At 42.9% G+C, this 18,069-nt stretch overlaps 1 protein-coding gene across 1 annotated transcript in view; it reads right to left on the bottom strand.

Moving 5' to 3' along the window:
* Positions 1–14,182, bottom strand: part of LOC116987728 (sodium-coupled monocarboxylate transporter 1-like) — a 28,909-nt gene extending 14,727 nt beyond the window's left edge. The window contains exons 1-9 of the mRNA XM_033043959.1: positions 14,176–14,182; positions 13,486–13,625; positions 10,873–10,938; positions 8,267–8,318; positions 7,595–7,662; positions 5,944–6,098; positions 5,319–5,459; positions 2,371–2,500; positions 226–314 (exon numbers count right to left, since the gene is read on the bottom strand). Coding sequence (XP_032899850.1) covers positions 226–314; positions 2,371–2,500; positions 5,319–5,459; positions 5,944–6,098; positions 7,595–7,662; positions 8,267–8,318; positions 10,873–10,938; positions 13,486–13,625; positions 14,176–14,182 — 848 coding nt within the window. The remainder of the gene's footprint in view (positions 1–225; positions 315–2,370; positions 2,501–5,318; positions 5,460–5,943; positions 6,099–7,594; positions 7,663–8,266; positions 8,319–10,872; positions 10,939–13,485; positions 13,626–14,175) is intronic.
* Between the last annotated feature and the right edge of the window lie 3,887 nt (positions 14,183–18,069).

Below are 18,069 nucleotides of genomic sequence, written 5' to 3'. Positions count from 1 at the left end.
ACAACTCTCTGGGTGAAAACATTTCCCTCATCTCCGTCCTAAATGTCCTACCCCTTATTCCTACTCTATGACCCCCTGGTTCTGGACTCTCCCGACATCGACATTTTTTCCTGCATCTAGCCTGTTTAATCCCTTAAGAATTTTACATGTTTCTATAAGATCCTATCCTTCTAAATTCCAGTGAATACAAGCCAAGTCGACCCAATGTTATATAACATGACTTACCTCAGTGTGCCACTAAATGCACTTGCAATAAAAAGCCCCGAAGCTCCAGGTACATGAGACAAGATCTCCAAAACTAGTAACGGTGTCATCTTGGGAAAGATTTTAAAATAAAAAATAAGTTATTAGGCAACAATTTGCGATATCTGCTACACCAAATTAAATAGTTCTTCCAATTTGTCACGGTTCATAAAATGGATGAAGAAAAATGAATACAATACCAAGTATGATCACTTTAAAAATGAGCTGAGGCTCTATAAGGCCGCATTTCTGGCCGGATTTGGAGTACCGTGAGCAAATCTGGGCTCCATATCTGAGGAAGGATGTGCTGGCTTTGGAGAGGGTCCAGAGGAGGTTTACAAGAATGATTCCAGGAATGAGTAGGTTAGCATATGATGAGCATTTGACAGCACTGGGCCTGTACTCGCTGGAGTTTAGAAGGTTGAGGGGGGACCTCATTGAAACGTACAGAATAATGAAAGGCCTGGATAGAGTGGATGTGGAGAGGATGTTTCCACTGGTGGGAGAGTCTAGGGCCAGAGGTCACAGCCTCAGAATTAGAGGGCACTCTTTTAAAAAAGGAGGTGAGGAGGAACTTCTTTAGTCAGAGGGTGGTGAATCTGTGGAACTCGTTGCCACACAGGGCTGTGGAGGCCAAGTCAGTGGATATTTTTAAGGCAGAGATAGACAAGTTCTTGATTAGAACGGGTGTCAAGGGTTATGGGGGGAAGGCAGGAAAATGGGATTAGGAGGCAGAGATCAGCCCTGATTGAATGGCGGTGTGGACTTGAATGACCAAATGGCCTAATTCTACTCCTATAAATTGTGAAAAGGATATGTAAACGAATTGCAGAGCTGTGTCTGTCCATATTTTATACATACTGTATTTTCTTTCTATTTCATTCAAACATTCTATGTCAACTTCTCCGACTGAAACATTAATCTCTTCCAATTTAAATTTTTAACTTAAGTCCAGGGACCAGATCCTGTCATTTGTCCAAATTGCTGAATTATTTATAACAGAATTAAAATGAGTTCAGTGGAAGGATCTTGACCCAAAATGTCAACTGTCCATTCCCCTCCACAGATGCTGCCAGACGCACACAGTTCCTCCAGCTGCAGACTCCAGCATCTTATACCACTGACAAGAGCTGGTGCCTTGTTGAGGAAATCACATCAACTGCCTGATACTATTCCCAGCTAAATCCCATAACCCCTCAGTTAGACTATTGTTCTTCAGTGTAAAAGTCAAGAGAGTCGAGAGTCAAGTCGAGAGTGGTTTATTGTCGTGTGTCCCCAGATAGAACTATGTGATAGAACTATGTGCACTGAGTGATCTCCTGGACAAGTGTCGATCGCCTAGATTGGGGTCGGAGAGGAATTTCCCGGATTTTTTTCCCGAATTGGACCTGGGTTTTTATCCGTTTTTTTTGCCTCCCCCAGGAGATCACGAGGTTTTTGGGGTGGAGAGGGGTGATAGCGGTATAAAGGGGAGGGTAGTGTCTTGTGTTCTGTGTCTTGTGTCTACTGTTTGTGGGTAAGTGTGTCTGTTTAGTGTTCAGCCATGAGCGAATGGCGGTGCGGGCTCGACGGACCTGGTGGTCTACTCTCGCACCTACTTTCTATGTTTCTATGTTTCTATGATATTCTTACTTGCAGCAGCATAAAAGAATGTGTAAACAATACAATAAACGAGAGAGAAAAAAAAGTTCAGTGTGTGTAATATATACACATACACATATATATAGATCATACATGTATATACACGCACACATGCACATATATGTACATACAAAAAAAACAAATAATAGTGAAAGTAAAAAAAAACGAGCAATAATGGTAAGAGTGTGAACCGTACATTTTCTACACCAGCCATCCCATTGTATTCTCTGTTATACCGTCAAGTATTATTTAGAAATAGCGGTGACCTATAGACCCTGCGTGAGGAACTGGGTTGAGATTGGCCAAACCCATGTATCGTAAGACACAGAGACACAGGTGAGGGATGTGCTTTTCATCCACCTGCACTAATCTCATCTCAAGACCAGAATCTAAGGGGACCAGAGGGGACTGTGCTAACCAGCAAGGCTGTCCAGATTCTCAAACACTCCCAAGAAGCTCTGACTTGTTAAACGTGCGTTCACGTACCTGGTTGGTGTTGGTGATTCTGTTTGACTCCATTGGATCACAGTTTTCATAAACAGCATACATAACCAGGCCACACATACACGCAGTAACTGATATCACAAGCATCCCGACCCAGTTCAAGAATATCGCCCTGTATAATATGAAGAAACAGCAGTCAACGCAGAATTGTAACATACATGAAATGGACACACTAGAGGCAGGAAACATGTTCCCGATGTTGGGGGAGTCCAAAACCAGGGGACACAGTTTAAGAATAAGGGGGAAGTCATTTAGAACGGAGATGAGGAAAAACATTTTCACACAGAGAGTTGTGAGTCTGTGGAATTCTCTGCCTCAGAGGGTGGTGGAGGCGGGTTCTCTGGATGCTTTCAAGAGAGAGCTAAACAGAGCTCTTAAAGATAGCAGAATCAAGGGATATGGGGAGAAGGCAGGAATGGGGCACTGATTGTGGATGATCAGCCATGATCACATTGAATGGCGGTGCTGGCTTGAAGGGCCGAATGGCCTTCCCCTGCACCTAGTGTCTATTGGCTATTTTCATGCATTCCAGCATTTTGAACATGGAAAAATTTGTGAATAAAATACTTTCTTCCAATGAGGCCGTTAACTTTAAAAGGTTTGGTACGAATCAGGATTCAATTCAGTGCACAAGCAATGAGGTTCTTCAGATGGAATTCCAGAGTGTGGTTTTAAGATAAATACATCTATATCTGTCCTATTGTTGAAGAAGAACAATTCTTCATGAGAGGAATAGATCAGGTAGATGCACAGAGTCTCGAGCCGAGAGTAGGGGAATCAAGGACCAGAGGACATAGGTTCAAGGTGAAGGGGAAAAGATTTAATAGGAATCTCAGGGGTAACTTTTTCACACAAAGGGGGGTGGGTGTATGGAACAAGCTGCCAGAGGAGAGAGTTGAGGCTGAGACTATCCCATCATTTAAGAAACAGTTAGACAGGTACATACAGTGGCTTGCAAAAGTATTCATACCCCTTGAACTTTTCCACATTTTGTCACGTTACAACCACAAACGTAAATGTATTTTATTGGGATTTTATGTGATAGACCAACACAAAGTGGTGAAGTGGAAGGAAAACGATACATGGTTTTCAAATTTATTTTACAAATAAAAAACTGAAAAGTGTGGCGTGCAAAAGTATTCAGCCCCCCTGAGTCAATACTTTGTAGAACCACCTTTCGCTGCAATTACAGCTGCAAGTCTTTTGGGGTATGTCTCTACCAGCTTTGCACATCTAGAGACTGAAATTTTTGCCCATTCTTCTTTGCAAAATAGCTCAAGCTCAGTCAGATTGGATGGAGAGCGTCTGTGAACAGCAATTTTCAAGTCCTGCCAGAGATTCTCAATTGGATTTAGGTCTGGACTTTGACTGGGCCATTCTAACACATGAATATGCTTTGATCTAAACCATTCCATTGTAGCTCTGGCTATATGTTTAGGGTCGTTGTCCTGCTGGAAGGTGAACCTCCGCCCCAGTCTCAAGTCTTTTGCAGACTCTAACAGGTTTTCTTCCAAGATTGCCCTGTATTTGGCCCCATCCATCTTCCCATCAATCTGACCAGCTTCCCTGTCCCTGCTTAAGAAAAGCATCCCCACAGCATGATGCTGCCACCACCATGTTTCACAGTGGGGATGGTGTGTTCAGGGTGATGTGCAGTGTTAGTTTTCCGCCACACATAGCGTTTTGCATTTAGGCCAAAAACTTCAATTTTGGTCTCATCTGACCAGAGCACCTTCCTCCACATGTTTGCTGTGTCCCCCACATGGCTTGTGGCAAACTGCAAACGGGACTTCTTATGGCTTTTTTTCAACAATGGCTTTCTTCTTGCCACTCTTCCATAAAGGCCCGATTTGTGGAGTGCACGACTAATAGTTGTCCTGTGGACAGATTCTCCCACCTGAGCTGTGGATCTCTGCAGCTCCTCCAGAGTTACCATGGGCCTCTTGGCTGCTTCTCTGATCAATGCTCTCCTTGCCCGGCCTGTCAGTTTAGGTGGACGGCCATGTCTTGGTAGGTTTGTAGTTGTGCCATACTCTTTCCATTTTCGGATGATGGATTAAACAGTGCTCCGTGAGATGTTCAAAGCTTGAGATATTTTTTTATAACCTAACCCTGCTTTAAACTTCTCCACAACTTTATCCCTGACCTGTCTGGTGTGTTCCTTGGGCTTCATGATGCTGTTTGTTCACTAATGTTCTCTAACAAACCTCTGAGGCCTTCACAGAACAGCTGTATTTATACTGAGATTAGATTACACACAAGTGGACTCTATTTACTAATTAGGTGACTTCTGAAGGCAATTGGTTGTACTGGATTTTATTTAGGGGTATCAAAGTAAAGGGGGCTGAATACTTTTGCACGCCACACTTTTCAGTTTTATATTTGTAAAAAAATTTGAAAACCATGTATCATTTTCCTTCCACTTCACAATTATGCGCCACTTTGTGTTGGTCTATCACATAAAATCCCAATAAAATACAATTACGTTTGTGGTTGTAACGTGACAAAATGTGGAAAAGTTCAAGGGGTATGAATACTTTTGCAAGCCACTGTAGATAGGACAGGTTTGGAGGGATATGGACCAAATGCAGGCAGGTGGGACTAATGTAGCTGGGACATGTTGGCCGGTGTGGGCAAGTTGGGCCGAAGGGCCTGTTTCCACACTGTATCACTCTGTGACTCTAAGAAACTCCATTACACTTGAATATTATTAATTTATGAATGGGGAGAATAGTGAGATAATTTGTAATGCAGAACAACAAAAGAATGTGGGTCTGCTTAGGTGCATATGAACTAGAAACGGGTATGAATTGGACCCTCAAACCTCCTCTGCTATTAAATCAGATTATATTATTGAAAAATAGTTTAAAATTGGAAGAAAACGAAGATCCGATTATTTGTTTTGAACAGAAACAATGAGTTTAACTTACTTTTTTGCCTCTTTTTCACTTCTGCAGGCGAGATATCTTTGAACCTGAGCTTGGTTGCAGCTGTATATTCCCATCCATACAAATGTGCCTCCGAAGATTGTCGTCCAAAATGTGTGTCTTCTCCTTGGGTCAGGATCAAAGCTGAAAGAAGTATATTTCTCAGCCCAATGCAGCATTTATATTATTTTTACGTAGGTGTCTGAGGCCACTGTTAAGGGCCTGACCCACTTAGGCTATTTTCATAGTCGTAGCAGGTCGCCAAAAAAACGGCGATTGGACCCGCTACGACATAACATTTGGAATAGAATCATTATTTTAACAACAGAAAAAACAGAAGTGAACACCGGCGACAACCTACATCACAATGCGACAACCTACGTCAACCGACGACAACTATTCGAGCACCTACGTCAGGAGAAATCAAGCTACGCTCATTGGCGTCAAACCCACTGTCGCCGACCGTCTCCGAAAATGTTTCAACGCGTTGAAAATCCAGCGGCGACCAGAAAGACGCTACGACTCTTTGGGCGACTGAGGAGACGACACATGACCAATACTGTCTCTAAATAGCATTACGCCCATTTACTTGCATGTGACAATAAATGTAACTTGAACTTGAACTTACTCAAAAAAATTGAGGCGTCCACCTCTCTCTGCGATTCTCCAAACCTTCTCCATCCCTCCAACATAAATTAATCCTTGAATCAACACAGCAAGAAGGCCGGCCACCATGATACAGATTTGGAAAACATCAGTCCACACAACTGCTTTTATTCCACCCTAATAAAAATGGGAAACAACATTTCTTTCCATTTTATAGCCATCTGAGCGATGAAAAATAAATTAAATACTTCAAAAACCTTGAGCCCAGCCAATGCGTCTAAGTATACATGCATTGATATTTTATGCTATGTCTCTCTAGGTAGTAGTAAGATACATTAAAAGGATGAGCCACAGAGAATGTTGGAGACATTAAGCTTAAGTCAGTATATTATAGCCATTAGTTTTTATCCGTCTGTACTCTTGTAGGTGGGATTTGATACGTAGAGGGGTGTGTCTACTTTGGAGGAGACTAGCGCAGATTCATAGATTTGAGTTTTAGTTTGTCTCGAGGGACGGGAAGACTAACAGTTTTTACCAGGATCTCACAATCACATGAGACACGACACGCCACACACTTATAAGAAGACACTCTTACATGATTGATATGCCATTGAGAACGGAAAGTTATGAGTTATTTCCTTGTTATATATTACTTCAATAAAGACCAATTAATTTAGCAACGTCTGGAGAATTTGTTTTTGCTATCATAAGTGTTCGTTGAGTACGCAAACTATAGTTCCATCACATTCCCGGGAAGTAAAGGGAGATCGAAGTTGGACTTTGAGAAGGTGTAGAAACTGCCATCACAGAGAGTGATGTGATGTACAAACAAGCCAAGCGATACCACAGTTGAGCAAACGAGAAAAACAAAGTTTTCAAGAGGGAGTTAGATTTAGCTCTTAGGGCTAATGGAATCAAGGGATATGGGGAAAAAGCAGGAACGGGGTACTGATTTTGGATGATCAGCCTCGAAGAGCCGAAAGGCCTACTCCTGCACCTACTTTCTATATGTTTCAAACCAGGTAAAATAAAGTGTGACAGATAGAACTGCCTATGAAATTAAGGTCATGAGGTCACAAAAAATAGGAGTAGAATTCGGCCATTCGGCCCATCGAGTCTACTCCGCTATTCAATCATGGCTGATCTATCTCCCTCCTCATCCCATTCTCCTGCCTTCTCCCCATAACCTCTGACACCTGTACTATTCAATTAAACAATCTCAGAAGAAAAATCACCAGGGGAAGGAGCTGGAAATGGTGCAGGGCACGAGAGAGACAAAGGCATGAAGGCCATATCTGGACATGACTATTGCTAAGATATTGGCCAAAAGCTCATCTCTCCAAACTATGATCGGCTTTCACTATTCCAATAAAGAGTCTTTTCGAGCCGAACAACATCCAGGTTTTGGAATCAAATGTTTATCTAACCTAATGTGGCTATATACCTGAAATATAGAGGAGCTCCTCGTAGCAACCAAAACTATAAATTATTTAAAAAGAATTATGTTCTTATATAATTATAATTCTTATATCATTAATTACAATTATAAATAACAGATTAATTTACACAAGGACTAATTTCCAAGGTTTCTTAACTAAATTTCAATGCTACCCTTGAAAGTCATTCATTACTATTCATCATATTCTTGATACATTCATATTGATCTTCCTTACGAGAGTTGTATACAGCGTAGACACGAATCCTGTTGAAATCATTGAAATCCACAAGTTAACCCCAGTAACTGAAATAAAGAAGTTATAGAGAAAGGTTAGAATTAGATGGCAAACTCAAGTACTTACTTTCTGAAATCATGACTTAGCTAATAGATCTATTTATGATTATTTACAAAATTAACTTGTCTATTAGACCCAAAGCATTGACTATCACATTGTCTCCAGAGATGCCTGACCCATTGAGTTTGTTCTTTGCTCCAGATTCCAGCATCTGGAGTCTCTTATGTCTCCTGCAATGAACAATAAAGGGCCTGTCCCACTTACGCGATTTTTTTCGGCGACTGTCGGCACCCGTCATAGTCGGAGAAGGTCACCGAAAATTTTCAACATGTTGGAAATCCAGCGGCGACCAGATAAAGGTACGACTCTTTGGGCGACTACTCACGACCATACAGGCGTCACCCCGCGACATGTCGACAGGTGACGGCTGTAAGGCCGTGAGTTGTCGCCCAAAGAGGCGTACCTTTTTCTGCTCGCCGCTGCATTTTCAACAGTATGAAATTTTTCGGCGACCTGCTGCGACTATGACGGGTGCCGGCATTCGCTGAAAAAAATTGTGTAAGTGGGGCAGGCCCTTATCTGGTTGACCATCAGAAATATAATCCCACTTACCTTCACTAAGAGCTAACGCGGGTGTGTATGTGACAATACCGAGATAAATGCACTGAAAGATAGAGAGAGAAACAACATTGAAACAAATGAAAAACTTCTAAATGTCCTATTCTTTACAGAACTTGCAATGGTAATAGAAACATAGAAACATAGAAAGTAGGTGCGAGAGTAGACCACCAGGTCCGTCGAGCCCGCACCGCCATTCGCTCATGGCTGAACACTAAACAGACACACTTACCCACAAACAGTAGACACAAGACACAGAACACAAGACACTACCCTCCCCTTTATACCGCTATCACCCCTCTCCACCCCAAGAACCGCATGATCTCCTGGGGGAGGCAAAAAACCGGATAAAAACCCAGGTCCAATTCGGGAAAAAAAATCCGGGAAATTCCTCTCCGACCCCAATCCAGGCGATCGACACTTGTCCAGGAGATCACTCAGGTCTTACTATACTAACCATACCTAGGTCCATATCCCTGCCCTCTCCCCGTAGCCCCTTATCCCCTCGGCAGCTAAAAAACCATCTATTTTAGACTTAAATATATTTAACGTTTCTGCTTCCACTGCTCCCTGGGGCAGTGAATTCCATAAATTAACCACCCTCTTGGTGAAGAAGTTCTTCCTCATCTCAGTTTTAAAAGAGCCCCCCCTTATTCTGCAACTATGTCCCCTAGTTCTAGTTTCCCCGATCATTGGGAACATCCTCGGTGCATCCACCCGATCAAGGCCCCTCACGATCTTATATGTTTCAATGAGATCGCCTCTCATTCTCCTAAACTCCAAAGAGTAGAGCTCCAGCTTACTTAACCTTTCCTCATATGTCAATCCCCTCATTGCAGGAATTAATCTTGTAAACCTTCGCTGCACTGCCTCCAGGGCTAGTACATCCTTCCTTAAGTATGGACCCCAGAACTGTACACAGTATTCCAAATGTGGTCTCACTAATACTGTGTACAGCTGCAGCAAGACCTCCGTATTTTTATACTCAATCCCCCTAGCAATAAAGGCCAAAACTCCATTGGCCTTCCTGATTGCTTGCTGCACCTGCATACTGACTTTTAGTGATTCATGTACTAATACCCCTAGATCCCTTTGCGTTGCATTACAACGCAGCTCCTCCTCATTTAGAAAATAACTTGCCCTATCATTTTTTTTCCCAAAGTGAATGACTTCACATTTATTAGTATTAAATTTCATCTGCCAAGTTGTTGCCCACTCACCTAGCTTATCTATATCCATTTGCAGACTCTTCCTATCCTCCTCATCCCCAACTTTTCCTCCCATTTTTGTATCGTCCGCAAATTTTGATATATTACACTTGGTTCCCTCCTCCAAATCATTTATATAAATTGTGAACAACTGGGGTCCCAGCACCGACCCTTGCGGAACCCCGCTAGTTACCGGTTGCCATCCCGAGTATGAACCATTTATCCCCACTCTCTGCTTCCTATTTGTCAGCCAATCCTCTACCCATGCTAATATATTACCCCCAATCCCATAATTTTTTATTTTTAGCAATAGTCTCTTATGTGGCACCTTGTCAAAAGCCTTTTGGAAGTCCAAGTATACCACATCCACCGGTTCCCCTTTATCCACCCGGGTTGTTACTTCCTCAAAGAATTCGAGCAGATTCGTTAAACAGGATTTCCCCTTCACAAAACCATGCTGGTTCTGTCCGATGAAGTCATATTTATCCAAGTGCCCCGTTAGTGTTTCTTTAATAATTGTCTCTAACATTTTACCCACCACCGATGTTAGACTAACCGGTCTATAGTTACCCGCCTTCTGTCTACTTCCTTTTTTAAATATAGGTGTTACATTGGCCATTTTCCAATCCACTGGGACCGTTCCTGCCTCCAGGGAGTTTTGGAAAATTATCACCAATAACACGATAAATGTTGAAGTTTTTCATTTGTTTTCATCTTGTTCACAGAATTATTATCATTGCAAGTTCTACAACACATCATACATCTTTGTAGAATCAAAAGTAATTTTATACTGTTGGAAATTATAAATATTGGGAAATGTTAAAGAGAGTTGGCGGCAAGGTGGCACAGCGTTAGAGTTGCCGCCTCACAGCGCTAGAGACCCGGGTTTGATCCTGACTATGGGTGCTTTCAGTACGGAGTTTGTATATTCTCCCCATGACCTGCGTGGATTTTCTCCAGTTTCCTCCAACACACCAAGTTTGGAGGTTAATTGGCTTTGATAAAATTGTAAATTGTCCCCAGTGTGTGTAAGATAGTGTTAGTGTTTGGGGGTCGCAGGTCAATAGACAATAGGTGCAGGATTAGACCATTCGGCTCTTCGAGCCAGCACATCCTTCCTCAGATATAGGACCCACATTTGCTCGCAATATTCCAAATGCGGCCTGACCAGCGCCTTATAGAGCCTCCGGCTTTATAAGGACATTATTGGAATGTCAGATGCAAATTCCATGGGAGACTAGGAATGTGGTGTCGGTGGGAGTCTATAAACATTGGTCAGTAGATACACTGGAGAAATTATTATTATATTTTGTTCATCTTTTACAAAAGTAATTCTGTCAACCCAAACAGCTGATTAATCAAATGATTCGATCAAATGATTTTTAAACTTACCATGTATACCAAGAAGCTAATAACAACTTGATACTTCACAGCAGAACCAAATCTTCTATTAATGTACTGTGGGAACAAACTCAAAGATTTATTGTTAATTTGATATTTTTGTAATTCATCTGAAAATAATTGCAAAATAAAAGCTTCAAACTCAACGTTGGCCCACATGCATTTAAAGTATAAACCGTGCAGTGAAATCATGGATAAGCAGCCATGTATAATGTCCTTAAATGTGCAAACCTTTCCCCATTCAGTGATAAAATCTTGGGTAGCTTACAACCCAATGGGATGAACATTGAATTCTCCAATTTTAAGTAATACCCCACCCTAACGAACACCCATATCTTCCCCTATCCCACCTCCCTACCACCCCACCGCCCTCCCCAGCATGGTCCCCTTCAACTATATCACTCCCTCTGGCTTAGGGTTGCCAACTTTCCCACTCCCAAATAAGGGACAAAAGGTCAAAATACGGGACAAATTCCCGACGACAATTCGTTGACCGACTCGGCCGTGGTTGGGTGAATGATGAGTTGGCCCGGGTGCTGGACTGCACACAAAGCCCAGCCGGCGGGCCAGCTGTGGAGTTTTGGCCCGGGTCTTGCGCAAAGCCCGGCACCCCATCCAACTCGTGAACCGATGATCGGCCATGAGAAGGAAGGGTGGTGGTGGTGTTGGCGGTAAGTGAAGGTCCGAAGGTCGGACAGCTGGCCGGGTTGCCGACTGATGGGGCCACGGGCGAGGCGCTGCTGCTGCTGCTGCACTCCATGGGCTGCACTACGTCGGGACAGGCGAAGCGGGGCCGGACGCGGCGCTCCGACCCGACAGTCCCCTCGACCTGAGTAGTAGCGGTCAATTACGGGACAAGGGCGGTCCCGTACGGGACAAACCAATTTAACCCAATATACAGGATGTCCTGGCTAATACGGGACAGTTGGCAACTCGACTCTGGCTCCACATTTCATTCCTCTCCTCTCCTCATCTGACATCCGTTTGTCTGCTTTTCAACTCGAGCCTTTGTGCCTTTGTCCACCCATCAGCCAACCAACCCCCCACCTTTACTTCTACCCACCTATCATTTTTAGTTTTTGTTTCGTTACGTTTAGAGATACAGCGTGGAAACCGGTTAGTCAGCCCACCAAGTCCACGCTGACCTCCGACAAACTCTCATCACAGGTTAACCCACTCATTCCTGGGATTATTCTTGTGAACAAAGCATTGTTGACCCTGACTGAAGGTCTTTATTCTTTTTTTATCATTACGATTTAATGTTTGAAGGATGTTTAAGCAAGTGTGTTATTTTGTAATGGCTTAAAAATTATTCTTCAAATTATTTATATCTACTTGGAGAGGCAGATATCCACAAATTGTTCAAGGTCTTTGATGGCTGTGTGTTGAAACAAAAAATGTTATCAATGCGATATATGGAACCAGCCCACAGTGGCGATTTTTTCGGCCACTGCCGGCGAATATGACATTGAAATTCACCGAAGTCAGCACTGGTGACAACCGACGTCACCTGGCGACAACCTATGACAGCACCTACGTCAAGCTACGCTCATTAGGAGTCAAACCCAAGGTCGCCACTGTCGCCGAAAAATGTTCAACATGTTGAGATATTTTTGCCGACCAGAAAGACGCTACGACTCTTTGGGTGACTGAGGAGACTACTCACGACCATACAGGTGACATCCTGACGAACATCGGCGACCATGTGGTGACTGCATAGTTTCCTGTAGATAAAAGTGCTGGAGAAACTCAGCGGGTGAGGCAGCATCTATGGAGCGAAGGAATAGGTGACGTTTCGGGTCGAGACCCTTCCGGGTCTCGACCCGAAACGTCACCTATTCCTTTGCTCCATAGATGCTGCCTCACCCGCTGAGTTTCTCCAGCATTTTTGTCTACCTTCGATTTTTCCAGCAAGTGCAGTTCTTTCTTAAGCATACTATCCTGTAGTCGTTTTAAAAATCTCCTATGTGGGACAGGCCCAATAGAGCGGTGTTACCAATTCTTGCGTCTTTTTGTGGAGTGGGGATGTGAGATACAGAGTGACTGGACTGGAAATTCAGACACCTTGCCTAATGTTCAGCTCAGTACACGAGACCAACTCCATCACGACATTTTGTGGCAAATTCTGCATTTATAGAAATCTGGAATGAATTGCTAAAATCATGGTGATTCTTCATTCAGTTTAGTTTACTGTCACGTGTACCAAGGTACAGTGACAAGCTAAGGTAGACACAAAATGCTGGAGTAACTCAGCGGGGCAGGCAGCATCTCTGGAGAGAAGGAATGGGTGACGTTTCGGGTTGAGACCCTTCTTCAGACTGAAGAATTCAGTCTCGGTCCGATTTTGCGCGCAACGTCGCGCGGCCCGGGCTAAAACTCTTCACCAGTTCCTTCTCAGCAGAGATGCTGTCTGTTCTCCATCAGTCACTCCAGCATTTTGCGTCTACCTTAGGCAATTTATTACTAGTGCTAAGTGAATAAATAAAGACCATGTCGTCAAGCCCACTAGAACAAAAACAAATCAAGGCTGTAAAATGTGTTTTCCTATGAAAAAAAAAAACTGGTAGCAGAGAAATAGGAGAGAAAGTGAGCAAAATTAATCACCTCATATGTACTGATTATGTTTAACCTGTAGAAGAGTGGAATGTAGATCAGACAGGTGAATATCATTGTAAATAAGCAAGATATGGTGTATATCACCACCATTATCCCATACAGGTAGACTTCTGCAGGACCTCCAATCACTGCAATGAGAATTTGAAACGTTTAATGAGTAGTCTCACAGACAACAGCTTCCACACAATAAAGTTAACAAAGCACGTCCCAAGTTTAAAAATAAAACTAGCATGATAACAAAGACAAATTATACTGGCACAGTCTGCATTGGCCAATACGGTGATTTTCTTAAGATGTATTTTACATTTATGGATATTTGTTATAGAAACGTTGCAACTTAATGGCTGTCAACTAGGAAAGTTGCTGATAATTCAACTATTTAAAATAGTGATCAAGGATATCACAAAACGTGGTAATGTCATGGATAATATAAATGATATATCACAAGAAAACATCAATAACGTTTATTTTTGTATTCACTCATGGGATGTGGACATTGCATTTATTGACCACCTTGTGGAGCTAGAACTGCAGGGACAGTGAAGAGTCGACCCATTGGGAGATTTGGAGTACATCAATATCGGGCCTCTGCTTCGGAAGGCCATTAACTAGTTAGATTTCCAGTTTGTCACCACTTGGAGCTTCTGGTTTTGGTGTCCAATTGTTTAATTTGCTTACATTTCATTTCAAGGAGGACTGACCTTAAAGAAGGTTTGATTTGTGTTGGATACAATATTCAGTATCTTTCATATTTGTCAGCTTTCAGACGGAGGGCGATGACTATGAAGAGCGAGCTGCCAGAGGAAGTGGAAGAGGCGGCACAATGACAGCATTTGGCCAGGTTCATGGAAAGGACAGGTTTAGAGAGATATGCACTAGACTTGGCCAAATGGGATTAGCTCAGGAAGGCACCTTGGTTGGCATAGATGAGTTGAGCTGAAGCACCTGTTCCCATGCTGTATAACTCTAAGACCAATTATTGTTATATGATCATAAGCTCATAAGTAACAGGAGCAGAATTAGGCCATTCGGCCCATCAAGTCATCTCCGCCATTCAATCATGGCTGATTTATCTCTCCCTCCTAACCCCATTCTTCTGCCTTCTCCCCATAACCCCTGACACCCGCACTAATCAACTTGTGATCCAGGTCTGGTATTTCTAGCAGGATAAATGATCACCATCTCCAGCGTGCCTTTTTACCTCCAATGAATTTGTTGAAAGAAACAGTGGGATAGAGATCGGCTGTAGGTTTGGGCGGAGAGGTGGCAAATGGAATTTAATCTCTAGAGATAAGGGGGAGGTCATGCACTTTGGGAAGTCAAATTCCGGCAAGATATGTGGAGTAAATGGCAGGGATCTCAGGAGAGTTAATGTGCAGAGAGACCTTGAGACAGAAGTACACTCACTCCTGAAAGCGGCGACACAGGCTAGCATGGACAAGTTGGGCCGAAGGGCCAGCATCCATGCTGTGTGTCTATGACTATTTACATTAATGACCTGGAGGAAAGAACACAATGTAAGGTTTAAAAATAGCTGATTTATGAATAGGGGTAGAAGGCAGGATGTGATAAAAAAAATATTGTGAATGCGTAATGAAATATTGATAGATTGCGTGAGCGAGCAAATGATTGTCAAATAAAAGTTAAAATGTGAGGCTAGACACAGAATGCTGGAGTGAAGGGCCTGTCCCACATTCACCACCTGATTCACCACCTTTTCTACTCGTGGACATTTTTCATCATGTTGACAAAACGCCCCGACATACTTGATGCCACGAGTACCTACGACTAGCATCACGACCTACCCTCAACCTACCTACGACCTCGTGACGACCATGCTGCGAGTATGAGTCAAGGGCAAAGGTCGTGAATTAGGTCGTGAAAGTGGGACAGGCCCTTAACTCAGCGGACAGGCAGCATCTTTGGAGAGAAGGAATGGGAATTTAAAATGTGAGGCCATGAATTTCGGTTAAAGAAATACGAAGAGATTATTATTTAACTGGGAAGCGACTGCAAGTGAGTAGGGTACAGAGGGGTCGAGGTGTTCTAGTGCGTTATACGTTATCACAATAAGCCGACAGGCAGGCTCGACAAGGCGGCAAACAAAAGATTGGCTTTCATTGCAAATGGGTTGGAGTTTAAGAATAGGGTGGTTCTGTTGCAATTGTACGTAGTGTTGGTGAGGTCTCTGAAGTTGGCGAAGGCAGGTAATAGTTAGACACGGGCAAGGGTTTTTGTTTTGATAGACTGACCGTAGGAACAAATGCCGGAGATTAAAACCAAGGGCCACAGTTTAAGAATAAGGGATAAGTCATTTTGAACGGAGACGAGGAAACACTTTTTCTCACAGAGAGTTGTGAGTCTGTGGAATTCTCTGCCTCAGAGGGCGGTGGAGTCTGGTTCTCTGGATACTTTCAAGACAGAGCCAGTTAGGGCTCTTAAAGAGCGGAGTCAGGAGATATGGGAAGATGGCAGGAACGGGGTACTGATTGTGGATGATCAGCCATGATCACATTGAATGGCGGTGCTGGCTCGAAGGGCCGAATGGCCTACTCCTGCACCTATTGTCTATTGTCTAAAAGAAAAGGTGTGAGATGAACAGATTGTAGAGTTGCAAATATCTTCTTGTGTACACTTTTCTAAGAGACAATAAACAACTTCTGAAATCATATAGGTTCAGTTCAATCTCCCAACAAATGAAGGACTTTGCTACATTAGCTAGCTTCAGTTTGACAAGTTACATGTTAATCCAACAATATTTGACCAGGGTTATAGACTAACTTTGGTCATACAATAAAATTCACTTACCCGTAATAGCAGACAGGAAACTAGCAGCCAATGAAAGAGCTATTGGGTAAGCAGATATCTGTCTGTGGGGTAGAAATAATAGCTGTCTATTTTCCTGTTAAACTCCATTTCCTCACCTACTTATCTTCTTGTAAGTGCCGACTCTAACAGGCACTAAGTAACATTCTCTGCTGCCATCTCTGTGAATTCCGTTCCATTCTAATCTATGAATTTTATAAATGGCAGAGTCGGAACATTATACATTTAAATCTCCACTCCAGAAACTTGAGTAAACATACAAACATTGCAAATAGGTGCAGCACCGCCATTCAATGTGATCATGGCTGATCATCCAGATTCAGTACCCCGTTCCGGCTTTCTCCCCATATCCCTTGATTCCATTAGCCCTAAGAGCTAAATCTATCTCTCTCTTGAATGCATCCAGTGAATTAGCCTCCACTGCCTGCTGTGGCAGAGAATTCCAAAGCCCAGCTGACTCTTCAGCGAAGTAATGAGGTGGACTCCATTATCAGCAATGCTACGTTTTGGACAGGATGTTAAAACAAGGCCTCTCTGTCCTCTCAGACAATTGATAAAGGTCCAAAGCACTCCTTTGACAAAGAATGGCGCAGTTATTCCTGATCAATATCTATCCATCAAACAACATCGATGAAAAGTGTTGAAACAAGGAACTGCAGATGCTGATTTACACTAAAGGACACAGAGTGCTGGAGTAACTCAGTGGGCCAGGCAGCATCTCTGGAGAACATGGATAGGTGATGTTTCACACCAGGACCCTTCTTCAGACTGAAGAAGGGTCCCGACCCAAAACATCACCTATCCATGTTCTCCAGAGATGCTGCCTGACCCGCTGAGTTACTCCAGCACTCTGTGAAACGTCACCTATTCATGCTCTCGTGAGATGCTGCCTGACCCGCTGAGTTACTCCAGCATTCTGTGAAACGTCACCTATCCATTTTCTCCAGAGATGCTGCCTGATCCACTGAGTTACTCCAGCACTCTGTGAAACGTCACCTATCCATGTTCTCCAGAGATGCTGCCTGACCCACTGAGTTACTCCAACACTCTGTGTCCTTATCTATAATTATCCAGTCATTATCACTTTGTTCGTTGTGGGGACTTGCTGTGTCCAAATGACTGAGGGTTTTTCCACATTATTGCAATGACTTTTCACCAGTATTTCATTGCCTGTAATTAATTTCGGAACAAGCTGAAGTCATAAAAGTTACCACATAAATACACGTTTTATAATTTTGGAGCCAATTCTTTCCTCTAATATCACAGCCAATTTTTTCTGTCACTTTTTCAGGTCTTGCTGAGGTAATAATGCAATCCCCATTGATGTTGATGACTTAGCACAAATTCAATCTTACTAAACCTTTGAGGTTGACAGTACAACTCCATTAAATTGCACAGTATTTCCCACGTTCAAAAACCCTACCATATCTCATGTAGGATTTGCAACAATCTTTATTTTGTCGTCTCTGCCAACGGTAAACTTACCGATTTCCTATTAAGAACTCTTCTGTAGTTCCTCTCTTTGTCCTTCCATGCTTAAAAGCAAAATAAAGTCCAATCACGGCAGATATTAACAGCATAGCTGCAAAGACAACGTAATCCCAAGCCTGCAGGACATTTTTCTCGGACATTGCTGCTTCTCCTGCTGAGATAAAATCCTAATCCAGTGATCAGAGTGAAATCAGGTTAAAAGTCCAAGATTTTATAACCAACCACATGATCTATCGGTCACTTCTTGCATCTAAG

Source organism: Amblyraja radiata, chromosome 26 (genome assembly GCF_010909765.2).
Source record: "Amblyraja radiata isolate CabotCenter1 chromosome 26, sAmbRad1.1.pri, whole genome shotgun sequence".
Taxonomy (NCBI): Eukaryota; Metazoa; Chordata; class Chondrichthyes; order Rajiformes; family Rajidae; genus Amblyraja; species Amblyraja radiata.
This window is presented reverse-complemented; position numbering and strand designations above follow the sequence as displayed.